This window comes from Oryctolagus cuniculus, chromosome X (assembly GCF_964237555.1).
Source record: "Oryctolagus cuniculus chromosome X, mOryCun1.1, whole genome shotgun sequence".
NCBI classification, from domain to species: Eukaryota; Metazoa; Chordata; class Mammalia; order Lagomorpha; family Leporidae; genus Oryctolagus; species Oryctolagus cuniculus.
The window spans coordinates 74,569,112-74,596,909 of NC_091453.1; the positions used below are offsets into that span (position 1 = coordinate 74,569,112).

Below are 27,798 nucleotides of genomic sequence, written 5' to 3' on the forward strand. Positions count from 1 at the left end.
CCCCCGGCCCCCTGCCTCTCTAACTCAGCCTTTCAAATAAATAAAATAAATCTTTAAGAAAAATTTATTTATTTGAAAGAATTACTGAGAGAGGGAGAGAGAGAGGTCTTCCATCTGCTGCTTCACTCCCCAAATGGACAAAACAGCCAGAGTTCTGCCGATCCAAAGCCAGGAGCTTTATCAGGGTCTCCCACATTGGTGCAGGGGCCCAAAGACTTGGGCCAACCTCCACTGCTCTCCCAGGCCATAGCAGAGAGCTGGATCAGAAGGAGAGCAGCCGGGACTCGAACCAGCCCTCATACGGGATGCTGGCTTTGCAGGTGATGGCTTAACCCTCTGTGCCACAACACAGGCCACCGATTCTCTTATTTCTTACAGCAATCAGAATGTCAGAAAAGGACTCAGACTTGTTTATAAAACAGCTTAAAGCTGTTGTGCATAGTTTCAAACTTTCCAAGGGACTGATTCTGCATAATTTTTACAATTCAGAAAGTTTCCAATGAATAAGCACCCTTACAATTGTACTTCACTTTGAGAGGCAACAAGGTGCCCTGCTTTTATTCTCCATCAACCCCCAAAGAGGTCTGCAGGCCAGCGTCCAGCCACAGTGCGTCAAGGAGACCCAGATAACATGCAAGAGGCCTGGCTCCTGTAGGCCATTATTTGCCAATGAGTCGTGATAAATACCCAGATCTTACTGCTGGAGCTTCCTGGCTGATCTGCTGTGAGTTCACAGGAGCTCTCAAAGCTTGGATCTGCTGATAAGAAATGGCTCTTTGCTCTCAACTTACAGGGCTGTTGCTAAAGCTGCCTGAACCTCTCACCAGTGTGGGCTGGCAGTCCTTGCCAGCAAGAGAATGCCGGAGCACCAAAGATAAACCCACCTCCAGTATCAGGAAACTGACTCAGAACAGCACACCTGAGTCATCTCCCCAAGTCACTTCTGAGCTCCATTAATATTCTTCACTGCAAAGAGGAACCCAGCAGAAACAAATTCCTTTCAGAATGTCTCAAACCCTCTTGGCCTTTTGCTTCAGTGCTACCTCTGCCTGTCCCAACTCTGCCACAGCTGAATCAGCTGCTCACCTTATCTCAGGGTTGATCCTCTCTCCTCTGCCTGAACCAACCCAAGCTGGAAGCAGGAAGCAAGCATGCGCAAGTACTTCCAGCAGTTCGTGGAAAATACGTATTATGGAAAAAAAATTATGCATGGATTTCAAAAAAAAAACTTTTGCACCTAAATAAGCCTTTATTTTGAGTTCCATTTTCTTGTGAACTGCCCCCCTGTAACAGGACACCAAAAGGGGACAAACCAGAAGTCCCCAGTGTCTCTTGGTTCATAGGCCTGGACTTCTGCTTTGGCCCTCTCTCCAAGTTCCAGCTAGCAACTACAAAACTGCTGCCCATTTCCAGTTCTCTGCTCTGCACACACACATGTACCCTCTTGTGTTTACGAAAGGGAATGTAATAAAATTATGAAAGCCAACACTCCAACTCCAATAATGCTGAGCTAAATAACAGTTAAAGCACAATTCTCGCAGGAACAGGGAATATGGGCAAAATCCTTCAAGAAGTTCTGGTTGAACCTTTCTCTCATGTCCATTCTAGCTTTGACAAGTCCTGAAATACAATACTACTGCTATGGCTTAGGAGGTAAAAATCAGGAGGATAGGAGATATATATGCTTTTGAGCTCCCAGAAATCCAATATGGAAATCACAATCCAGGTTGGAGAAGAGCAAGGAAAAACAAAATTCATAACCAGACACAATTCTCAAACCACACATGGCCTGTATACTACAGGGTATTCCCTATTAATATTTTATAAAACCTTTGTAGCCTCATATGACTTATTTGGCTTATCCCCCCCCTCCCCGCCTTTTTTTGGTCTACTGTTAGAGTTTTTTAAAAGAAATAAATGGTTTTAGGATGCATGAATTGTATCTCACACCCAAAAAAGAAATAAGTGTCTCAAATACGAACAGCTGGGGATAAAAAGAGGCAAAGCAATAATTAGCTGGAGACGAGTGGCAGCTGCCTCCTTCTCTAGGCGACGCGGTCACAGGGTTCCTCAGAACCAGCACGCACTCCATGAATTTAGGGAGTTTTTTTTTTTTAACACTGTGGATAAGTAAGAGATAGCTGAACACTCAATCTTTAATTACGTTAGTTTCTTATCTGTTGCAACGAATGACCATAAGCTTAGTAGCCTAAACTAAGGCAAATCTATTATCTTAAAATTCTGGAGGTTCAAAGTCTGACGTGGGTCTCACTGGGATAAAATCAAGGTGGCAGCCAGCCTAGGTTCCCTTCTGGAGACTCCTGGCGGGGAGCCCATTTCCTTGCTGCTTGCAGCTTCTCGAAGAGTCTGCCTGCATGTCCTGGCCTGTGACTCCTCTCTTACAGCTCCGAGTTTTCAGCAACACAGCATCTCGCCCAGGCCCCGCTTCTGTACTCATCTCTCTACCCCTGACTCCTCCTTGCTGCCTTGCTTCCACTTCCCAAGATCCTTGGGATTACATTGGGCCCACCTGGATAATTCAGGCTCCCCTCCCTACCAGCTAATTAGTAACTTTCTTTCCCTTTGCCATTTCAAGGAACATTTATAGGTTGCAGGGATTAGGAGGTAGACTCTCTGGGGGGCCAGTATTCTTCCTACCACATAAATAAATCTGCAATTCACAAGCTATTAGGGAAAGTACAAAGTATGCACTTCTCACAGGCAACTATATTTTAATTTATAATAGGAGGGGACTTCAGAAAGTTTCTGGAAAAATGGAATCAAAAGATAATGTGAATTTTCCAAGGACTTTTTAAATTTCCCTCTTGTATTTGGGCTTGAAAAGTTGTATGTAAAGCAAATTACAGGGGCCAGCGCTGTGCTGTAGCAGGCTAAGCCTCTACCTGCAGTGCCGGCATCCCACATGGGCACTGATTTGTGTTCCCGCTGCTCCTCTTCTGATCCAGCTCCCTGCTTATGGCCTGGGAAAGCAGTGGAAGATGGCCCAGATGCTTGGACCCCTGCATCCATGTGGAAGACCCAGAAGAAGCTCTTGGCTCCTGGCTCCTGGCTCCTGGCTTCAGCCTGGCCCAGCCCCAGTCGTTGTGGCCATTTGGGGAGTGAACCAGCGGACAGAAGACCTCCCCCCCCCACCCCCGTCTGTAACTCTGCCTGTCAAAGAATCTTTTTTTTTTTTTTAAAAAAAGCAAATTATAATTTAAAGATATTAGAGAAATCATTTAAAAGGATCTTGTGGCGAATTGTTTTATAAAGATTAATTTTGAGATCAGGCTTAAGTATAGGTAAAATATTTTAACATACTGAGCATGTTGGGAGGGTCAAAAATAGAGTGGTTTTCTGACAATCCACACAAAACTAATTTTCACACATGCATTTGAGGACCTGATTACAGCCTCATAAACACGTGAGTCTCACTCAGTTCGTGAGCCCTGAGAGCGTATGGGCTGAGTATATAGGTTTAGGCATCAGCCTAAACTCCACCTCTGAAAACTTGCAGTTGTGTGATATTGGATTAATTACTGAATTTCTCTGTGCCTCCTTCTTCCCTCCTGCAAACTAAGCATAATAATAGCACCTATATCGTAGGGCAGCCATGAGGATCAAATGAGATAATATAAAACACCAGGATGGAGCCTGACACATATTAAGTCCTCAGTCTCTTACTATGACCCCATGCTGAGGCTCATGCCTAGGTGTAGGAGATACACAGGAAGCGACCTACTACTTTGATTCATTATTTTCAGGGCTTGAAAATAAAAAGTGAGACCAGAGCATGACCACTAAGGGGAGAGCAGCAGGCGAAATATTAAATTAAGAGAAAACTTGAGCCTTTCCTTGGTAGACACCTATGGTTTCCACTTGCAGGCTATTTGAAGGATAGAATGACCTTCAATACTCAAGAGAAGTGTGAATCACCCTCAGCAGAGCCCACAATCTTCTATTGACTCTCTGAAAGAACAGTTATATTTGGTATCAGAGAATAATTTGTTTTTCTTCTCAGAATCTTCAACGAGCTTGTTAGTTTTTTCTTTGGATTGAATAGCTCTCCACGGTTTCCCAAACAAAAGGCAACCTCATGTTGGAAGCATTTAAGGCTCTGCCTGATTTTATTCCTTTCAATGTTTCTACTTTTGTCTCTCACAAATCCCTTACAGAGACACTATCCTGGCCAAACTACAAAACTTTTTAGCTAGGCTGTTCTTACCAGATTAAAACATATTTATTAAGTACCTAATTAGTAATATTTGCTAAAGAAATGGATTACCCTGTCCTTCCACTCATTAAATTCATTCCCACATATGAACCTTTGATGCCCTTTTTTTCCCCCAAAGCTATTGTCTTCATTCAACTGACAGCCTCCTTTCACACTTTCTTTTTCAGAAGATAATAACTAAATTATAGTTCTTTATAAAGTTACACTTCTAAATTTATCCCAAGCTTTCAGACTTTTAAAAATCGTATGGATCCATGAGAATCCTCTCATTGAAGATTTTCCGGCTAGTGTTCATTATAAAATATTGTTTCCAGACAGGCTACTCACACCAATATCCTTAAAATGATGGAATGATATAATAACCACTTCCTACCTTCATGGTAACCGTGATGGTGCTATTGACATTTGCTTTATGCAGCCAGCCTTGTTTGATCACGCCACCCTTCTGAGAGCATAAAGAAGATGAGTCCTGAAACAGAGCAAAACTCATCAGTAAGACAGCAACCACCAAGCCATTTAATTAGGGGAGCAAAGAATTAGGTCCTGCCCCATTTCCTAGTTAAAATACAAAGTGCCCTCTCCCCCATGAAAGATTTAAAAGCGTTGACCACAGAATGAAAGGCTCTGTATTGTGCACACAGTAGGCACTCAGCATTTCCTGAATTGTATGGGCATCTTCTGGGAAAGCCTTCTGCATTGTGGAGACAATCAAACTGCACCTCAAAATTGAAATAACACCAAAGCCGGGCCATCTGTCTCAAGAGGGATCTATCAGGCAAGAGAGTCCAGATGAATCACCACACCACATGCCCAGTGAAAGGACAGCAACTAAACAAGCATGTCCCAAAAGGGGGAGGGGATGTTTATGTACAAATCACAGCCCGTTTCACTGGACTTTTTCCTAAAACTCACTTGGAAATGTAACATTTTTAAAAAATTTTAAAAGCCAAACAACGCTAACTAGTTTGAAAGCTGATCACAGGCCAAAAACAATTCTTTCCCTCATCTTTACTCAAGAAATCCCCCATGAAATCTTCTTCAACTGGAGTGACCTTGAAGAAACAAGGGCATTTGCCTCTATACATACCTCATCTTTCTCGCAGTCCTCATCAATCTCAAATACATGATTAGGAATCTTTTCTGGTCTCAGAGATTTGCTGAAAGTGCAAGAGAACTGTTTTTGACACTGAACAGAACAGACCAGACCAAAATCAACCAACCAAACAACAAACAAAAGCAAGATGAGTAGACTTTGTTGTTTTACAAACAAGAAAAAGCCAAGACATAAGGAGAACGGCTTTTTTCCTTCCCAAACACAGTCTCCCCTCTGAGTAAACTTATACTACTTTTCTAGATAAGGACTCTCACATGTGAAGCTAGCAGCAAAAACATGACTAAACCTACATACTTAAGGAAGGCAGAACTTGCTAAGGGATGTATGCCAGAGCTGTTGCAAGGGCAGAAATTTATCTTTTTTTTTTTAAGATTTATTTTATTTATTTGATAACAGAGTTACAGACAGAAGCAGAGATAGAGGTCTTCCATCTGATGGTTCACTCCCCAAATGGCTGCAACGGCCAGAGCTGTGCCAATCCGAAGCCAGGAGCCAGGAGCTTCTTCCGGGTCTCGCACACAGGTACAGGCGCCCAAGGACTTGGGCCATCTTCTACTGCTTTCCCAGGCCACAGCAGAGAGCTGGATCGGAAGTGGAGTAGCCAGGACTTGAACCAGGGCCAATAGGGGATGCTGGTGCTTCAGGCCAGAGCTTTAACCCCCTGCACCACAGCGCTGGCCGGCCCCAGAAATTTATCTTTTTTAAGATTTATTTATTTGAAAGGTAGAGTGACACACACGCAAACACATCTTACACCCCCTGATTCACTCTTTAAATGGCTGAAACTGCCAGGGCTGGGCTAGACTGAAACCAGGAATCCACTGGGTCTCCCATGTGGGTGGTAGGGGGCCAAGCATTTTCTGCTGCTTTCCCAGGCATATTAGTTGGAAACAGGATCAGAAGCAGAGCATGGGCCAGCATTGTAACATAGCAAATTAAGCCACTGCCTGCAAGGCCAGCATCCCATATGGGCACCGGTTCAAGTCCTAGCAGCTCTACTTCCCATCCAGCTCCCTGCTAATAGCCTGAGAAAAGCAGCAGGAGATGGCCTAAGTACTTGGGCAACTGCACCTATGTGGAAGACTCAGAGGAAGATCCTGGCTTCTAGCTTTGGTCTGCCCAGCCCTGGCTGTTGTAGCCATTTTGGGACAGAACCAGCAGATAGAAGACCTCTCTCTCTCTCTCTCTCTCTGTGTGTCTCCCTCTCTCTCCAAAACTCTGCCTTTCAAATAAATAAAATAAATATATATTTTTAAAAGCAACACGGGGGAAGGCCTTTAGCATAGTGGTTATTGCTACTTGGAATGCTTGCATCTTATATCAGAGTGCTTGAGTTTGAGTCCCACTCAGCTCTTCTGCTTCTGATCCAGCTTCTTGCTAATGTGCACCCTGGAAGGCAGCAGGTGATTGTGGGGAGCAACTCAGACTAGACTGTTACTGGAATTAAGACTTATTCTATGCATCTGCTCTCCCACAATATGGCGCTGGGAGAGAAGAAAACAGCTTCTACACAGCTGCCTCCAGTTCAGCCAATAAACTGTAGGACTTGCTCCTGATTGGAGGAGAGCAGCGTACTCGGCGTGTGGGCAGCCGAGTTAGGATTGGCGGAGGAGGACTATAAAGGAGGAGAGAGACGGCATGCACCAGGAACACCTAAGGGGAACACCTAAGGGGAACACCTGTGCAGCCCCCGAGAGAGCCGGCCGGCGGTGTGCCGCTCCCCCGCGGAAGTGGGGAATGTGGCAGGGGGAACCGCCCTTCCACGGAGGTGGAAGGGTCGGTAGCCAACCCGGGAAGAACCAGCAGCAAACCCGGGGAGGGCCGAGCAGACGAAAGAACAGCGCAGGGTCCTGTGTCGTTCCTCCATGAAGAGGGGGAGCGACAGGTGATGGCTGAAAAACTTGGGTCCCTGCTATCTACATGGGAGACTCAGATTGAGTTCTGGGCTCCTGGCCTCAGCCTGGCTCAGCCCTGGCTATTGTGGGCATCTGGGGATTAAACCAGTAAACCTCTGACTCTCTCTGCCTTTCAAATAAACTATAAATAAAAAAGTAAATATTGTGTAAAAAGCAACACAGTTATGTTCCTTCCATTTGTTTTCTGTATGACCTTGGACTGGTCATTTTAGGACATAGTTTTCTTCTTGGGGGAAGTGCTTTGGAAACCATAAAAAGCTGCAAAAACGTGTTATTTCTCAATTATATTTTCCACATTTCCCATATGATTCTCTGTGAGGTTAATAGTATAAACGATGAGAAAAGGGAGACAAAAGAGCTCCAACAAATTAAGTGACTGATCCAAGGTCATCCAGCTAGTAAGTGGCATAAATAAGATCTGAATCTTCAGGGCCAGCACCGTGGCTCACTTGGTTAATATTCTGCCTGCGGCGCCGGCATCCCATATGGGCGCCAGGTTCTAGTCCCGGTTGCTCCTCTTCCAGTCCAGCTCTCTGCTGTGGCCCGGGAAGGCAGTGGAGGATGGCCCAAGTGCCTGGGCCCTGCACCCCATGGGAGACCAGGAGGAAGCACCTGGCTCCTGGCTTTGGATCAGCACATCTCCGGCCGTGGCAGCCATTTGGGGAGTGAACCAATGGAAGGAAGAGCTTCCTCTCTGTCTCTCTCTCTCACTATCTATGACTCTACCTGTCAAATAAAAAAAGAGAGAAAAAAAAGATTTGAATCTTCACAGTCTGGCTCATGCCACTGCTTCAGATCAACTAAGAGACTTGCACCTTCTTCAAAGGATGTCCAGGATCATGAAATTGAGCTTCCAGGTTTTTTCTTTTTTTCTTTTTTTTTCACTGCCTCTACCAGAAAATATTCACTGCACTATCCAGAATCAATTAAAGAGTAGTCTGTCATCAGTATATGCATCAAAACCAAAAATTCAGCTTGATATTGAAAACAATATCAGGGAACAACATCAAAACATAATCAGTTAACCAAAATGCTACGTTTACCACATGTGATGGCTGTTTCAAGTCTTGTATTATCATAAGTTCTAAATAAGAGATTTCCCAAGCGGTTAAAAAAAAAAAGTAAGAACTTTAATAGTTCTCCTCTTAAATGTTTCCCTTGAATTCCAAACTTACCATGGCAACATTCTAAAGTCTCCAGAGAAGTCTTCATACTTGTAGTTTACCACATGCCAATCTGTGCTATACGATTTAATACACTAAAAGAAAAATATCAAAAATAGATGCTGCTTGTGAAAATGTTGAAGTCATATCCTCTGTATCACATTCTATAGGCATATTATGTAGATCAGTTATATTTAATAATTTTATATTCCATTTAAAGGAAAAGTATTTAAATATATTATAAATGCATTTATAAGTAGATTACAAATATATAAAGATATAAAAACATTTAAAGTATGATGCATGTTTTGTTGCCTCTGGACTTCTTACCTCTTTGACAAATAAACTCTGGGCCCTCTTTTCAGCATCTTCTGGTACAGTGGACTGCACCGTTCTGCGTTGCCGACTTATCACTGAGATCTAGGAAATGAACATTTTTACTGTGAGAATCGGCTTGGAAAACACGATCGTCTCCTTTGAAGAAGTGTTTATGAACTCACAGATATATCTTCCATTGGAAACATCAGCAGGTCTCTGAGAGGGTCACTGTAAATCTGAGTTTTTCTTTGGGTGATAACATTCTCATAGTCCAGGGGCTCAACAACTTTGGCCTTTTCCTTTATGAGGAAAAAAAAAAAAACAAGGTTATTATGGTCAAACTCACAAGAGATAGATGCCTCTCTAGCTACTCAGGATACATTATTTCACAAAAAAGGGTGTTGTGATATTAAAAGGTACTTCAATGAGACAGTTCCACAACAGAAATATTCTCCATTAATTAGACACATGCTCCAAACACATACACACACACACAGACACACAGGCTAACCCTTGCTAAAAATTGCAATTCTGGAGAATTGCACCATATTCTGCCTTGTAGAAATTTACTGAATTTTAAGTACAACAAAAAATGGTATATTTGGAAGCCTGTCGGTTAATATTTATTTACTATGCACTGGTCACTGGGTAACTGAAGGGAAGAAAGTATCAACAGCCACGTGCGAACCCTGTATAGAGCACACTGTGTAAAGGGTGTACCAAGTTCTCACAGAGCTGGGGCAAGCATGAATAATGGAGATGTGTGCGCCCATGAACAGGGCATGAAAGGGTGAGGTTCCAGGTGGCAAAACCAATGGATCCCAGCTGAACTTCCAGGTGCAGTGGCCTTTGATAGCAAGGCCCCAGTCTGTGGCTACAGTAACAAGGAGCAGGCTCTGCCATGCTGAGAAATCCTGGGTATGACTTAACTATTAAGAGCAATCTTGCCGGTGCTGTAGCTCACTAGGCTAATCCTCTGTCTGCGGCGCTGGTACTCTGGGTTCTAGTCCCAGTTGGGGCGCCGGATTCTGTCCCGGTTGCTCCTTTTCCAGTCTAGCTCTCTGCTGTGGCCCGGGAAGGCAGTGGAGGATGGCCCAAGTCCTTGGGCCCTGCACTCACATAGAAGACCAGGAGGAAGCGCCTGGCTCCTGGCTTTGGATCAACGCAACGCATCGGCCGTAGTGGCCATTTTGGGGGTGAACCAACGGAAGGAAGACCTTTCTCTCTGTCTCTAACTCTGCCCATCAAAAAAAAAAAAAAAAAAAAAAAAAGCAATCTTGATAGTGAGCCTTTACTGAACATTTTCTTTTTTTTTTTTTTTTTAAGATTTTATTTATTTATTTGAGAGGTAGAGTTACAGACAGTGAAAGGGAGAGCCAGAGAGAAAGGCCCTCGCTCTGTTGGTTCACTCTCCAGATGGCTGCAACAGCCGGAGCTGCACCCATCCGAGCCAGGTGCTTCCTCCCAGTCTCCCATGCAGGTGCAGGGGCCCAAGCACTTGGGCCATCCTCTACTGCCTTCCCAGGCCATAGCAGAGAGCTGGATTGGAAGAGGAGCAGCCGGGACTAGAACCAGCACCCATATGGCAGGCAGAGGATTAACCCACTGCACCATGATGCAGGCCCCAATTGAACATTTTCTATAAATATATGCCAGTCAGGGTCTTTTTGGTACATTTTCTCATATAAAACTCATAATAATCTTAGGAAATAGGTTTAATCAGTATCCCCATTTTATGGGGAGTTCCTGGACTTACATTAAGTAATTTGCGTGCTTTCCGAGCTGGAGTTTAAACCTGTCTGTGACTCTCTTACACAGCCAGCTTTTCCTCCCCTCAGAAATGTACCAAGATGGAGGGGAGCATTTGGTGCAGGTTTGAGCCACTGCTTGAGAAGGTCACATCCCATCTCAGAGTGGCTGGTCTGAGTCCTGACTATTCCTATTCCAATTCCAATCCAGGTTACTGCTAATAATGTACACCCTGGGAGGCAGCGGATGATGGCTCAGGTACTTGGGTCTCTGCCACTCACATGGGAGACCTGGACTGAGTTCCAGGCTCCTGGTTGTCATGGGCATATGGGGAGTTTCAGGTGTGGGCATATGTGGAAGAAACAGTGAGTGAAAGATCTCTCTCTCTATCACACACACAAATAAATGAAAATGAATGAATAAAAAATTAATTTCTCTTTAAAAAGAAATACACAAAGATACTGATGTGCAAAGTACTTAACTTGGAATAGGATCCCACTACCTACCTTCCCAACATTTTTGTTCCATGATTGAACTTACTATGATCTGATATACCATCTATTTTACCTCTCTGCTTATTTGAGGACAAGAATTTTATTTGTTCACTGCTCTAATTCCAGTACTTACAACAGAACCTGGCACAATGTCAGGCATCCAATCATTAACTATGGAGTGAACGTTGAGATATTTGGATTCAACCAGAATCATGCCTTGACACACTATTCTAAACCAAGGTGGGCAGATATCAATGATTTCTAATAATAATGTTTTACCGAAATGGAATTGTTTTCTTAAGATTTTATAGTAAAAACTGTATAAAGAAAACTCATATGTAAGACACATTAAAACAATATAATAATGGAATCAGGGTTATATTTATAGTTGCATACACAGTATTTGAGGCAGTCTCTGATATACTGCATCCACACAATGTGGAATGGCTTTCATACATGACTCACAATAGATCATGGCTATTATTGCATATCTAAAGGGCATCTTAGAATGTCCTCCATAAGATTACTTGGAGGTTAAAGTAAACCACTTTAAGCAATAAGAACCAATGTTCAACCACTCTAAAAGATCCTAACAAAGAGAGAGGCTTTATCTCAAGTATTAAATTTGAATTTGTAGACCCAGGAGATCAAAGAAAGCTGATCATCTTTATTGTGTCTGTGAATACTAGTGCAAAATGAGTTAAAGAGAAGCAACAAACGCTAGTTGGGAAATTCAGAGATTTCACTAGGAAAATCTGACTCTCTCATGCTATACCTACCACATTTTCAAGGACCCAAGTAAAAGGAAATTGACTGTACTTTCCAGATCTAACACTTGTAGTCAGTGATTGATTTCTCAGAAAAGTTGAATAAATAGAGCCCTAGTATCTAGAAAGGAAGTTTTAGACATTAAAAAAATATAAGTCTTGCTTTTGCTGCCAACTATCATTCCAATACAGATTCCAAAAATAGCCCCCAAATTCCAACGTTTAACCTGTGTGTTGAATTAGCATCTGTTAACTTCTCTGCACAATAATTTCACAAGTGCATGCATCAAGGAAATTTGAAAAACAAACAAAAAATACCCAGAAAAATCCTCCTTTGACTGTCAAAGTTAATAGGGTAGCTGTCAAGTTAACATAGAAAAACTTATGTCAAAATGAACCACTGTTTTAAGCGTACAGTATACGCCTTCTAGAAAAGGAAACTAACACCTCCCCCTGTGTTTGGAAGGTCATAAATTCATGCTACAGAAAGTAAGGTTTCACTTTTCACTTAAAACTGATCAAGTATTCTGGGGCCTCACTCCTATTTCTGTTGTCAGGATTAACTCCACTGCACAAAAGTTGAGGTGGCTATTGGGTCTCCCAAAGCTTCCCTTGATGAAATATGCAGCCGATGAATTGGGCTTCATCCCTATGAGAAAAAGGAGTAGGGAATGAAATCCTGTATTTCCCTTCCAGGGGGCATCAGTTGTAACTCTGCTGGCATCAGAGAAGGAAAACTTTCGACTTCTAGAATTATTATTTAATGGTGACTGTGACCAACGGGCACCCAACATTTGTCCTTAGCTTTATCATTCTGCTATCAAACTCATACAGTCAACCTAAAAATGCTTGTACCACACTAAGAAACGGTCTTTCAGGTTGCTGGTGTATCCTTTCTGTCAGTCTGCACACTGGCCTGCAAAGATGCTTTTTTTTTCTTAAAGGTTTATTTTATTAATTTGAAAGACAGAGTTACAGAGAGAAACAGAGAGAGAGAGAGAGAGAGAGAGATCTTCCATCTGCTGGCTCACTCCCCAAACAGCTGCAATGATCCAGGCTGGGCCAGGCCGAAGCCAGGAGCCATGAGCTTCTTCCTGGTCTCCCATGTGGGAGCAGGGGCCCAACCACTTGGGCCATCTTCTACTGCTTTCCCAGGCACATTAACAGGGAGCTGGATCAGAAGTGGAGTAGCCAGGACTCGAACCTGAGCCCATATGGGATGCCTACACTGCAGGCCGGAGCTTTAATCCACAGTGGCAGCCCCAAGGTACTTTTTCAGAATTCCAGAAATTTGTGTGTTATAATACATGGTAGGTACTTCAGAAACATTCAAGTAATAACAAAGTCCCACTGTATACTTTTTTTTTAAAGATTTTACTTATTTATTTGAGAGACTGAGTTACAGACACAGAGAGGGAAAGACAGAGAGAGGTTTTCCATCCTATGGTTCACTCCCCAAATGGCCGCATTGGCCAGAGCTGTGCCAATCTGAAGCCAGGAGCCTTTTCCGGGTCTCCCATGTGGGTACAGGGGCCCAAGCACTTGGGCCATCTTCTACTGCTTTTCCAGGCCATAAGCAGAAAGCTGGATCAGAAGTGGAGCACCTGGGACTTGAACTGACGCCCAGGCTTAGTCAACTAGCCACAGAGCCAGTCCCCACACTGTATACTTCTATACAGTTCTGCAGCACTGGTAAGTAAAAGGGAAAGGCATTTACACAATCTGGAGAGAAGCGAGCATATGTTTCAGTCTTTTCTTCAGAAGGAGTGACAGGAAAACTGTCAACCTAAATTTGGAACTGACTCCGTTTTCACTATGGGGAAAACAAAACAAAACAAAATGATCTGTCTTTGAAAGTTCTCATTCACTGATTTTTAAGTGCTCTTGAAATCAGTTGCTAGTAATATTATCAGTTTCTTTTTATCAATTCATTTAAAGATCACTTTGCAGCCTTAAGGAAACATTTTCACATACAAGGGTACTTCAAAAAGTTCATGGAAAATGGAATTAAAAGATACGTTTGCTTTGGGACAAAAAAATTTGAAATCCACAGTTATTCAAAATATGCATTTTTATAACAGATTTTCCATGAACTTTTTGAAGGTCCTCATACATTCTCCCTTTTTAATACCAAAAACCTGCCAAGTAAAGAAAGAAAATGTCATCATTGCAATACTGTAAATGAAGAGGCTGATGTAGAGGTTTAAGTTCATCAGTCTACATTAGTAGCAGAACCAGGATGCAAACCCCGCTCATCCAACTCCTGATCCCTTTTCTCTCTCTTTTTTTCTTAAATTGGAATTTTCGGGATGCAAGTACAACCTCCACGATTTTTAAAAAATATTTATTTATTTAGTTGAAAGGCAGGGTGCTGGCACTGCGGCTCAATAGGCTAATCCTCCACCTAGCGGCGCCGGCACACAGGGTTCTAGTCCCGGTTGGGGCGCCGGATTCTTTCCTGGTTGCCCCTCTTCCAGGCCAGCTCTCTGCTGTGGCCAGGGAGTGCAGTGGAGGATGGCCCAAGTACTTGGGCCCTGCACCCCATGGGAGACCAGGAGAAGCACCTGGCTCCTGCCTTTGGATCAGTGCGGTGCGCAGGCCGCAGCGCGCCAGCCGTGGCGGCCATTGGAGGGTGAACCAACGGCAAAAGGAAGACCTCTCTCTCTGTCTCTCTCTCTCACTATCCACTCTGCCTGTCAAAAAAAAAAAAAAAAAAAAAAAAAAAAAAAGAAAGGCAGGGTGATGGGGCAGGTGACAAAGAGAGTTTGATTGATCTTCCATTTGCTGGTTCACTCCCCAAATGGCTACAACAGCCAGCTCTGGGCCAGGCCAAAGCCAAAAGCCAGGAACTCCACTGAGTTTCCTACGTGATTGCAGGGGCCCAAACACCTGGGCCATCGTCACTGCCTTCCCGGTTGGATTATCAGGAAGCTAGATCGGAAGCAGAGGAATATCTCAAGTGGTGGCTTAACTTGCTATGCCACAACACTCCTAACTTACCACACCTTCCATACTAACATTTACTTAGTATTTTTCTTCAAATCAAATATCTTCATTGTTGAAATGCATTCATTGAAAAAGAAAGCTTTATATCACTCTATAAAGGAGAATCAGTCTTTCCTTAATCCCTAATAAAGTAAAATTTAAAATGCCAATTTGTGAACCATCCTTTGGGACACAGTACACTATTCCACGCTCATTCCATCTAAAAGGGGTCAAATATCAATGGACTTCCCCGTTTAAATCCTAAAATTGGGAAATACATACAATTCAACAAACTGAGATAACTTTCTATCCCTAGCATGGGGGAAAGGACAGAAAGCAAAAGAGGAAGCTCATCAGCACTTGTTCAGTTGCAATCGGCAGCTTGGTCCAAAGACAGGAAGCCACAGACTCACTCAGTAACAAAGCATCCTCATTTAGATGGTACACTAATGTGGCGGCCCCTGGACACCCACCATGCAAAATTACTGCTCTTTTCATCATCTTACATATTTTCGTATAAATCAAAAACCATGCTTGTAAACCTAAAACAAATACGACCACTCGTGTTCAAAAGCACACATGACTTAGTGAGCCTATATATGCTGTCTTTAGAAACTTAGCCACATAATTTTCATTTCATTTAAAATGCAATAGGACTCATGTAATATTTCTCCATAAGCAATGCAAAAAATCAGCCTGGGTTATTTCTGCTTAGATATTATACTAAAGGTCATTAGTTTACCAGTAAATCTTTTACTTAAGAGACTAGTTCTCCTTAAGAATTCTAAGAATGTCTCTTCTGCAAGTCTAGAGTGAACACTGGCTTCATAGAATCACTCCTTTATCCCCCTGCCAGGAAGACCAGTGAGCAGGCAGAAATCTTAACAGTGGGCACTGGGCCAATTTTAATCTGCACCATCACCACCACCCCCATCCTCCTAATTAAGTTTCAATACAAGAAGGAGCATGGCAACAACTGGTGTAGGAAACAAAGATTTAGTCCAAAAGATAGCTCATTTTCGCAGTATTGTAGTCAGACTACAATTTCAATGGCATCCGAATATTTTCATGTTGACAAGAACAAGTCTTAGGAATGAAGTAGAATGCTTACAAAAGAGGTGCCTCTCCTTCCCACCTCCCTCACTTGGGAATATTCTCCAAGCCCCCTAAGCCATTCAGCTCTCCTTTTGTTTCTGATGTTTGTAACAGAGTTACAGTGCCTTCTCCAGAGACTATCTTAAAATAACCCTTTGCACTCAAAATGGCCACCGGGGGCACAAGCAATTTCCTGCAGCACAGAAAACAACGAGTTCACTGTATCATACATTGATTGAGTCCCCACTGAGGTCCAGACCCTGGGCTAGCCCCTGGCAACGTGGACAAGAAAAGAACCCGACCGTGCCCTTTAGAAGCTCACAGTCTAGTAGGGAAGGCAGAGAAACCGAAGATTTTTGAGTTCATCTCAGACACTGTTGTAATATACAGCTTTGCTCTATCTATCATAGACTCTGGTAGCCACTTCTTCCAACAAAGCAACTGGGAGTGTTTCTGCACATGAAGAGATAGGATTCCAAGTATTTCCATTTATATCGATCAAAAGAATTTTACTATGTGGGTAGACTCATGTACAGACTCATTTCATCCTGTCTTCCACTTTTACTCATACACTCTGTAAAATCAGAGACTAGGTAACTTTTTTTAATGCATATTATTTTTTATTTTTTTATCTTTATGGAGGGGTAAGCTTTGCATTTCTTTTTTTTTTTTACTGTGTCAACCAATTTTTATTTACAGAACATAAATCTCTTCAAAAAGATACTTTCATTTAGTCAATGGTAAAAAGCTTTATTAAGCAGAAACAAGCCTAAACATCATCTCTTATATTTAAACAGAAAGATCACTAAAAGTGCATGAAAATAGAACACAAAGTGTGGTTTTTACTCAAGCAGTTGCATGAATGAGGCTGTTTTTAAGTTCCTTCACTGACAACCCCATTTTAATTATTGAACAAACTGTACTTAAATTAACAGTAGTAAAAATTCAAATTTAAACATGAAAATATGGAACAACAACAACAACAAAAGAACAGGAATTATCTTCAATACCAAACAGATGAACAAATCCACACTCAGACACTTTTGAGGTATATCAAAACACCTACATCAAAGGTTGCATTCATCTAGAGGTACTGATACATGTTCAATGCTGAGACTATTTGTAGCTGTTACATTATATACAAAGCAGCATTAGACGACTATGGTTCACATTTGAGAAACACAGATTTAAGCTTTATGCTAAAATTTGCCAGCTTAACATTATAGCTAATGCAGTAACAATCACTCATTTCATATTTTTCTTCTGAAACTCAATAAGCAAGTTATCATGTAAGCACACGGAATTTTACCATGTCTTCTTCCTTATAAAAAATTTTAAAATCCAAATACTTTGTATCATAGAAATTTTACCTAGCTGTACAAAGGCTCCCAAGTACAATACAGTGTAAAGTTTTTTTCTTTATAGATTTCATGAATTTATAGTTATTTTAGTACAGATAAATGCAGGACACTACTCCAGATTATTGGGCAACAAAAATGTCAGTGTCACTAGCTGTATTTAAGTACGAGCACACTACAACAACCATGGCAAGCAGATGCCCTCACAGGTCCTCCACTGCTTCCGGGGTTCCTTTCCACATCTCAGGAGCTACTGTAACGGATACTGTCAGGTCTCAACCTATCTCTGAAATTCCCTTAAAATGTTGAAATCAAACTAATGGAACATCTACAGCCTCAATAAGCTAGTTTTTTTTTCTTACTCTCACTATCTAGTTCAAACAACATGTTAATGTAGTATTAAATTTTTATACATACCTAATTAAAATGTTTAAAGGTATCTAAAATACCATTAGTAGGTAAAATATTAACCAAAAAAAGACACTAAGACTATTTGTGAGACTATATTTTTCCTAACTAGAAAAGCTATGGGATTAGTAATGAGCACAGATGGAATGACACTTTAACCCTGCTGTTTCACAACATCAACAATAAGAGTAAATTTATGAGGCACAGAAAAGAAGAGCAGGGTTTCAGGAGAAAAATCTAGTAAACACTTGAATTTTGGAAGCCTCAAACACAAAAGGGTTCACAGTGCTTATAAGCACTATCATTATTTTCATATATTGAGCAGTTCAAATCTTTATTTCATTTCTAATTTTATCCAGAAATAATAACCTGATTTCACTACATAAAGCATCTTATCAATTTCAGTTTTCAAGTATTCAGGTAATGCAAATCCAAGTATTTTATTTTGTGGCAACACATTTACAGACTAAGCTTCAAAGACAGGGAAAATTCATTTAAAATAACTGATACAGTATTCTGCTCAAAGAAATAAGAATTATGACTTGGGGCCGGTGCTGTGGTGCAGTAGATTGATCCTCTGCCTGTGGTGCCAGCATCCCATATGGGTGCCGGTTCAAGTCCCAGCTGCTCCTCTTTCGATCCAGCTCTCTGCTATGGCCTGGGAGAGCAGTAGAAGATGGCCCAAGTCCTTGGGCCCCTGCACCTGTGTGGGAGACCTGGAAGAAGCTCCTGGCTCCTGACTTCGGATTGGCACAGCTCCTGCTGTTGGGGCCATCTGGGGAGTGAACCAGTGGATGGAAGACCTCTCTCTCTCTGTCTCTCCCTCTCACTGTCTGTAACTCTACTTCTCAAATAAATAAGTAAAATATTAAGGAAAAAAAGGCCTATTTAAAAAAAAAGAATTATGACTTAACACTGTAATCACACAAATGGTAAGTAATAATAAAAAAAAAGATGGTCCAATATGATCAATGCCTTCTTTTTTAAAAAAAGATTCAAAAACAGATTGCCTTAATATGTGGCCAGATTCCCAGTAGCAGGATATTCTGAAATCTAAGGAACTACAGAAGAAAAACCAAAGTTCAATTTCCCTACCGTTTTTCGATAAATGTTCCTATTGCTTACTTTGGATTTCTTCTGTACTTTTCATGGGAGGTTTTCTGCCTTCACCTTCTTTCACAGTGATGACCATGTTTCTGTGTGTAGCACATCCTTAAGCAATTTTTGTAAGGCTGGACGGGTGATGACAAATTCTTTCAATTTCTGTTTGTTATGGAAAGTCTTTATTTTACCGTCATTCATAAATGAGAGCTTCTTAGGGTACAGTATTCTGGGTTGACAGTTCTTTTCTCTTAAGATTTGGACTACATATCGCCATTCTCTCCTAGTCCAAGTCTAATTGGAGATCCTCTGAAAGTAATCTGGCTTCTCTCTCACCCAAATTGGGCGTGGTAAATCTCTTTTTTTAATCAGAGGGGAGGATTAATCTGCTCTTGTTGGCCTAGTCTCACGATCACCTCCTCCCTTCCAAGGAGACCAATGCTTGGTTGCTAGCCCCAGTGGGTATAATATTCGTTCATGCTGCCACAAGAACCACACAAAGGATCTGCGTAGTCCAGGTGTGAGCACAGATCACACAGCAATGACCCTCACCAGAGAATCTGAGAGCCCCGAACGTGTAGAGCTGCCCACAGTGACTGCCCAAAGACCCAGCCACATCCTGTGCCTTCCCACGCAGCCACAGTGTTTTCACAGTCCCAACACAAAGGCTCCCACAGTCAGGAGCACCCAGACCTCTGTCAGTGCTCCCAGCCAGAGTCGGGTGTCTCCGCTCAGCTAATTGCTGGGCACGTGGACACAGGCTGTCACAGCTGTTACTTATTTCCAAAATGGCACCTGCCCTCTCTCGGCCTGTTACAGGATGTCAGTGCAGTGTGGTCGGGCAGAGAGAAGCATGCCTCCGTTTCTTTCTCCTCTAGGTTGGCAGATACATTGTCTCACACAGGGCTCCAAGCCAGACACACCAGGCTCTTCCGGCAGCTTTACTGCCAGTGGCTTGGGCTGTTGCAGTCTGGTCTCACCTCACTCTTCAAAGCTGATGCTGAGGTTCTTGGCTGCTGGGGTCCTGAGCTGTGCACATCCACACACACCCCCACACACATAGGTCCAATTTGCATGGAGTTTTCCTCTGCTGTTTTTTCCCTAATTCTTCCCTGAGATTGCACTCTCTCCACTTTTTTTTTTTAAAAAACTATCTTCCCCTAGATTAAAGCAGTAAACTCCCTCCCTATTCTACCATTTTGGTTCACTAACTTTTTTTTTAATATGTATTTATTTATTTGAAAGTCAGAGTTACACAGAGAGAGGAGGACAGGCAGAGAGAGAGAGAGAGAGAGAGAGAGAGAGAGAGGTCTTCCATACACTGGTTCACTTCCCATATGGCCCCAGCGGCCAGAGCTGCACTGATCCAAAGCCAGGAGCTTCCTCTGGGTCTCCCATGACGGTGCAGGGGCCCAAGGATTTGGGCCATCTTCTACTGCTTTCCCAGGTCATAGCAGAGAGCTGGATTGGAAATGGAGCAGCTGGGACTCGAACCAGCGCCCATATGGGATGCCAGCACTGCAGGCGGAGGCTTTACTCATTTCACCACAGTGCCGGTCCCAGTAACTAACTTTTAAGAGTGGTGTTTGAAGATGAAGAAGAGCAAGAGTTGGTTGTGACTGACAGGAATGAGAAAGCTATCACTGTGTTCTAGAGATTTCTAAAGGGGGACACTCAACGGCACAACAAGGAATCATAATTAAGGAACTTTTTCATAAGGTTCAAAACAAGAGTACTTGACTTTGCTATGACCCTGATATGTCTTCTAAGCATGATTAGCTTCCATGGCCTCATTTCTTGCTATCTTCCCCAGTTGGAACTCCAATTTCTGAAGGAGCTTTGAATTACTATAATCTAATGATGATGCCAGGGGAGAGTGGGCCGGCCATCTTTTAAATTAGTACAACCCAACTTGGCAAAATAGATGTGAACATATTTTATGAAGATTGTTTTCAGGGCAAATCTTGGCATAAGAATCCAAATAGAAATTGCATTCAAGATATTGATCTTTCTTAAAGCAAACAGATCATAGTTTTCATGAAATGATTGGATCATGCTTATTCCTCATCCACACCAGGGGGTCAGTTATTGTGATTGTCCAACATCCTTCCTCTCGCATTTCAGTCCTTTACTGTCTTTACCATTTATTGTGGCACTTACTCATGCACATTTTCCACAACCTTTTTGAAGACTGCCTTGTATGCATGGATTTCAAGAGAGGCTCTTTTACTGCACCTATTATAAAGATTAGGGAACTGAGGCTTTACAGGTCCAATGTCACACATTCGTGGAGCTGAGATTCAAATTTATATCTGATGGGCTTCAAGGCAGTGCTCTTAACCATGATACCCTCAAATCTATGGCACTAAAGTTAACAAACACAAGTCATTTCCTTAGCCTCACTCCTACGATAGTTTATTTCCTTGGATGGACTTTGCATTTTAGGGTCTTCTGAAGTTTACTCAAGCTATGCTGTCATGTTTACCAAATGAGACCTTGCCTTCTCCATCACCCCAGTGATGCTAAGCATGACTAGCTTCCAGAGCTTGTAATGCAGCTGGATAAGGAGTTTCACAGTTCTAAGCTGTTGCTACCAATTTAGCAGTTGCCATCAATGAGCAGGGATTAGCACCTTAGGTCTTTCACTTTGCAGAGAGGACTTGACATATTCAACTTCAAGTGTCTAAGAATCAAGTTACAAAAAACAACAGAAAGATACTGTTAGGGAACCATGGCGAATTCATCTCAATATCCTCCACAAAACCTGGTAGAGAGTCCTGAGAACTACAAAGCCAGAAGCTTTTGTGGCTCAGAGGGAGCCTCAGCTGAGTAATACAAAGGGACAGATCTTACACACGGGCCTTCCAAGCCCAAATGGCAGCACACAGGGGAGAGAACAAGTGGTTAACACTTTCAGAATTCATTTTCAGTTCCACGTTTTCATTTAGGAACAACTTAATGTCCTAAGAATTAGCAAAACAAGATTCTAAAGGTATTTAAATCTAGCATAGAATCACTGAGGAAATTTAAAACCTATTTTTTTCCTTCTTAAAGTTTTAGCATAGAAAAGAATTTTTTAATTTCAGATAATTTCCTGTTTCGAAGTCTACTTCGCTATTGACATAAACTTGAGAACTCGTCTTTTTTATTTATTTATTTGAAAGGCAGAGTTACAGAGAGAGATATATATTTTTAAATCAAGAAATTAGAGACCTGTGCTGTAGCTTAGTAGGCTAAGCCTCCATCTGTGGCGTTAGCATCCCATATGGGTGCTGTTCCACTTCCGATCCAGGTTCCTGCTAATGTGCCTAGGAAAGCAGCGAAGAATGGCCCAAGTGCTTGGGCCCCTGCACTCGTGTAGGAGACCTGGAAGAAACTCTTGGTTCCTGATGTCAGATCAGCTCAGCTCCAGCCATTGTAGCCATTTGGGGAGTGAACCAGCAAATGGAAGACCTCTGTCTGTCTCTCCCTCTCTGTCTATAACTCTGCCTCTCAAATAAATAAATGCCTTTTTAAACTAATTAACAAGACTAGCCATGCTCTGTGATTCATTCATTCTCGTTAACAAATGTTTTTCATTACAGCCAATTCAGATATATGTCAATAATCTAGATTATCTACAAATGAATAAATACAATTTTGATGAACTCTATCACAAAACCTTATTTAGCCAAAATTATAACTTTACTCAACATGCTGACAGGTAGAAAAAATGATCTGAATTCAAGTTCTCCTGACCTCTTGTGTTCACTTTTTGCTGACTGGCATTTAGATGACTCAAAAGTAAGACTAAAAAAGGTAAAATAAATAAATAAATAAATAAACAAACAAACATGAAAGGGGCTTGAAGAAATTGAAAGAATGGGAGAGTACCTTTTTAAAATTATAATAGGGGTAGATATTTGGCCTGGTGGTTAAGATGCCCATATCAGAGTTCTGGGTTCAAGTCCTGGCTCCACTTGCAATTCCAGCTTCCTACTGATGTATACCCTGGGAGACATCAGGTGATGGCTCAAATACAAATGACACTCATGTAGGAAACCAGAATTGGACTCTGAACTCCCAGCTTTGGCCTGGCTGTTTCAGGCATTTGGGGAGTGAATCAGCAAAAGGGAGAGCTCTTTCATTTTTTCTTTCAAATGAAATGAAATAAATACTTCTTAAATAAAAAAAATTAGAGGAATATTGTTTCCATTCTTCAGCAAAGAAAAAAATGTATCATGGTTATATATAATGATGGCTATCTTTCTAATGAATCAAAGAATTTAACAATTTCACATGGATACACACATTACTGTAAATAATTCATTCATGCAAAAAGAAATTAGATTGTACTCATTTTATGCCTGTCAAATAACTTACAACCTGCCCTGGATCTGAGTGTAAACTTGTAACACACACACAAGCACAAAAGAAATGCTATTGATTTTTTCCCAAGTTTTATAAACAGAATCATAGCATGTTTTGCATTCTCAAGCAGAAAAAAAAATGTAAAGTCCACAGATGTTCTACAAGTATGTAGATTTAGCCAGCTAAATGACTTATACTCAATGAAAACCTGTATGCTTAAATGTTTTTTTTTGGTGACATTTGAACAAAGCAGCATAAACTTACTTACAAAATTTAGTAATCTGTAAAGCACTCACCCATCATTTGCTACATTGGACCAGACCATTGGTCTACTGATCCCATTAATTTGCTTCTGATAACGTAATAAATACAACTGATGGGCCCCATTTTGATAATAAACCCTGACAGGGCAAAAACGCATCCTTGTACAAATATTTTAGTTTCCCATACCTGGTCATATTGGTTCTACCCATTAACTGAAATTATCTCTATCTTGTTTGAACCTATCAATATTTGAAGTGCATGAGATAAGATAACCTAAAAGATATTAAAATAAATCAAGGGACAGTTCCTTTGTCTTTTCTTGCATTTACCTCTTTAAAATGTCAGGAGATGTAATTAAGCTCAGAGCCTACTCTCCCATTAGTAAGTTTGAATTATTTTCCCAACTCTTGTCCATCCAGAAACTCATATCTCTTTCTTATCCACATTGTACAGCTTTATGGGCTCTCTCTTTGTGGTACAGCTCCTATAGTTTACCCTCTCTCTCTACTTAGAGTATTGAATCAGACCAGTATCCCTAGGGTAACCATCCCTTAGGTATTCAGTTTCTTAAACACATTTTCCTCTAAAACAAAAAAGCCTGACCTACCTACAATCTCCATTTCCTTCACTAAGCCAATTTGCTTCCCTATGACAAACCCCTATCACCAGATACCATCTTTAAACATTCTTAGGGGTTGACCTCTATGAAAGGCTCTTTGAACATCTTAAATAAATGACCTTGAAGTGATGAGAATGTCTTAAAATTGACTGTGGTGATGATTGCACATATCTGTGAATATACTAAAAATCTATTTAAGGGCGCTCTGGCACAGTGGGTTAAAGCCCAGGCCTACAGCGCCACCAATGCCAGCTCAATTCCCGGCTGCTCCACTTCCAATCCAGCTCCCCGCTGGTGGTCTGGGAAAGTAGTGGAAGATGGCCTGAGTGCTTGGGCCCCTGTACTCACATGGGAACCCAGAAGAAGCTCCTGGTTCCTGGCTCAGCTCCAGCCGTTGTGGCCATTTTGGGGGGTGAACCAGTGGGTGGAAGACCTCTCTCTGTCTCTACCTCTCTAACACTCTTTCAAATAAATAAAATAAAACTTTTTTTAAAAACTATTGAAATATATACTTCGGGGCTGGCACTGTGGCACAGTGAGCTAAAGCCTCTGCCTGTGGCACCAGCAGCCTTTAATGGGTGCCGGTTCCAGTCCCAGCTGTTCCACTTCCGATCCAGCTCTCTGCTGTGGCCTGGGAAAGCAGTAGAAGATGGCCCAAGTCCTTGGGCCCCTGCACCCACATGGGGAGACCTGGAAGAAGCTCCTGGCTCCAGATCAGCCCAGATCCGGCCACTGCGGCCATTTGGGAAATAAACCAGCAGATGGAAGACGTCTCTCTCTCTCTGTCTCTCCCTCTCTCTATAACTCTTTAAAATAAATAAAATAAATCTCTAAAAAAATATACACTTCAAATTGGTAAGGTGTATGTTTGTGAATTTTAACTCAATAAAGCAGCTTAGAAAACAAAAACAGAAAAAACATACCCAGTTTCACATCCTTATTCATACAAAAAAAAAATACAAACAAACTTCCAATACTTACCGCAAGATGAGCCCCCAGGGCAGAAACCTTAGAATGGTTAGGTTTGGGGGTGGGAATTTGGCACAGCAATTAGAAGGATGCTTGAGATGCCTCACCCTGTATAGGAGTGCCTGGATCCAGTCCTGGCTCCACTCCCTATTCCAGCTTCCCGCTAACACGCACCCTGGGAGGCAGCAGTTGAAAACTCAAGTGCTCAGGTCCCTGCTACACAAGGGGGAGACCCAGACTGAGTTCTCGGCTCCTGGCTTCTCGCTGGCCCAGCACCAGTTGATGTGGGAGTGAACCAATGATGACAGTCCTCTCCCTGTGTCTCTCTGCCTTTCAAAGAATTTAAAAGAAATTTTTTTTTTTAAAAAGAATGATTACATTCCAATATCTGAGGATCCTACATTTAGGGTAGCCATAGGCTTCACAGAATGAGGCTTGGTGCTCTGTTATTCCCTGAGGGCTCGTCTGGAGCATGTATAAAAGGAAATGCCAAATACATGACTTAATTCTATACATTTACTGAACATCAAATCACGTGCCAGGCAATGGGCAACAAAGCCAGGAGAATAAAGATAGGCAACATGCGAGCCTTGCCCTTAACAAACTCATGGGCCAGAGGGAGAGGTGGCCTCCTACACAGAGAGTTCCATCGTGATGGGACAAGGGCTAGGACAGTGGGTACACAGAATGCTTTGCACATGCAGGTTAGGGAATGATTAAGCCCACCAGTGAAGGAGGCTTTGAGAGAAAAGGCATCTGAGCTGAGCCTTGAAGGACGGTTTAAAAATTCCCATGGCAGGCCTTTATTCACCTGGCATCCTGAAATAAAAACACATGTTCAGTGAGTCGAGAGCTGTACAGCCTAGGAATAAATAGCATAGGGCGAGATGAGCTCGGATGGCACGTCTGTGGACAGCCATGTATGCCACGGCAATGAGTTTGGACTATTTCCTATTGTAGGCACCGGGGAGCCAGCAGAGGTTTTCAAGCGAGGGAATGACATGAACAGATGTTTTGCTCATATTTATGCACTGAAAGCCAGAAGGTCAGCACTAATGGAAAGTAATCCATAAAATGACAGCACAGGCTGAAAATTTGCCCCATTGTCTATATTTTCCGAAAGCAATACAGTGAATTATGGAAAACTACTCATCAGAGTTGCATACAAAACTGTTAAGGAAAAGAAAGTGAGAGCTCTGTTTATGCAAAGAACCTGTCTTTTAAAAAGAGGAAAAATTGCCTGTATCTTCCTTGTGAGATGGAGACAAATTTCATTTAGAAAAGATCAGCTGCTGATCTGCACTTAATTATTTGCAACACTTTTTCAACAACTAATGGATGCAAAATGGTTAAACTTTTAATGAGACATAAATTGGATCCCAGTATGCCTTTGTTTAAACCCCTTCCATTGCTCACCAGGGCCTGCGGAGCACAGCCCAAACTGGTTAGCAAGGCTTCTAAGATCCCTTGTGATCTGGCCTCTAGCCCATGCCCTCCAACAGGGCAGATTCCCTGATGGGCCATATAATCTCACCTGTGCTGCTCCTGACCCCTCTACCTGATTCTCCCCCCATCCCCTCATCCCACCCCAAGAGCCCAAGAAGCTGCCTGTCTATCCAGGGATGAGTGGTCACTCTCCTATCCAGTGCTACTCACCTTATCATACCTAGAGTGAGTACCTTTGCCTCTTTCCCTAACCTAGCCAGTATCTCAGGTAAGCAGGACAGTGCTTGACTGGTTCCTGTTCTGTCTGTCTCCACTAGAATGAAAGTTCTGTGACTGCAGTCTTTGTCTTATTTACTGCTCTGCCCCTAGTTCCCTCAAATGATATCTTGAAAGCCTGCAGGAGCAAACTATGAATTCACTGTCAATATCTTTTTAAAAACTATTTAATTATTTGTTTGTTTATTCGAGAAACAAAGCTCTCTCATCCACAGGTTCAATCCCCAAATGCCCAGAAGGATTTGTACTCGGCCAGACCAAAGCCAGGAGCTAGAAACTCAATCCAGGTTGCACATGTGAATCGCAGAGACCCAATGATTTGAGCCATCACCAATACCTCCCAGGGTCTGCATTAGCAGGAAGCTGGAGCCAGGAGCCAGAGCCAGGAACCTAACCCAGGCACTCCAATATGGAATGTGGGTGTCTTACCTCCTAGGCTAAATGCTCACTCCTGTCTGTATCTTTCTAACTCTCAGAGTTGAGATTGTTTTTGCCACTTGAAAGCTGTCTAAGATGGCTATAATCTCCAAAATACTCACTAAAATATACCTACTGGGGTAACTATTCAAAGGAGCCCTCTTGTTGAACACTTTAAAAGTATGAATCAATACCCACTAACTTATCTTTTGGTAAATTCACAATGCCATGCATGACGTTTTCACAGAACAAAGCATTCCTACATGAAGAAATGTTAATTGTCAGGAGGTAGAAAATAAAGTTGACTGGACATTCATCCTGAAAGGAAGTTGATAAATAAAGCAAAACTCCATTCATGCTGGTAATTGTTTTCTCCTTGCCAAATGTCCTCCTTCGGCAGCCTCTCTCCTCACTCTCTGGAGCTCACATTTAGTGTGTGTGCTGAATGAGCCAACAGGCACGTTTTCTTACCTCCTCCCCTAAAAGTTTTACAAAGTGCATGCAGTGTCACACATGCCAGAAACTGAGATGGGCTCTGGTTACAAGAGGCTCCAGCAAGCACTCCCCCATACTCCTACCCAGGCATCCCCATTCTACAGTGCTAACTCTCAGCCCTTGCAAATGTTCCCATGAGACTGCAGACTAAGAACAACCCAGCCTCTACACACCTCTATCTATAGCTTTTGGCTGAACCCTCGTCATAATGACACAATCATGTTGTTCCAAGGAAAGAGTCTATCCTTTCTTCCCAGTAC

General features: G+C 42.2%; 1 protein-coding gene across 3 annotated transcripts in view; it reads right to left on the reverse strand.

Annotated features, from left to right (window-relative positions):
* The window catches only part of DOCK11 (dedicator of cytokinesis 11), a 213,951-nt gene that overhangs the window by 149,369 nt on the left and 36,784 nt on the right, over positions 1-27,798 (reverse strand). For all 3 annotated transcript variants that reach the window (XM_002720256.5, XM_051827332.2, XM_008272922.4), the window contains exons 2-6: positions 8,928-9,044; positions 8,758-8,847; positions 8,440-8,522; positions 5,322-5,391; positions 4,608-4,703 (exon numbers count right to left, since the gene is read on the reverse strand). In XM_002720256.5, coding sequence (XP_002720302.2) covers positions 4,608-4,703; positions 5,322-5,391; positions 8,440-8,522; positions 8,758-8,847; positions 8,928-9,044 — 456 coding nt within the window. The remainder of the gene's footprint in view (positions 1-4,607; positions 4,704-5,321; positions 5,392-8,439; positions 8,523-8,757; positions 8,848-8,927; positions 9,045-27,798) is intronic.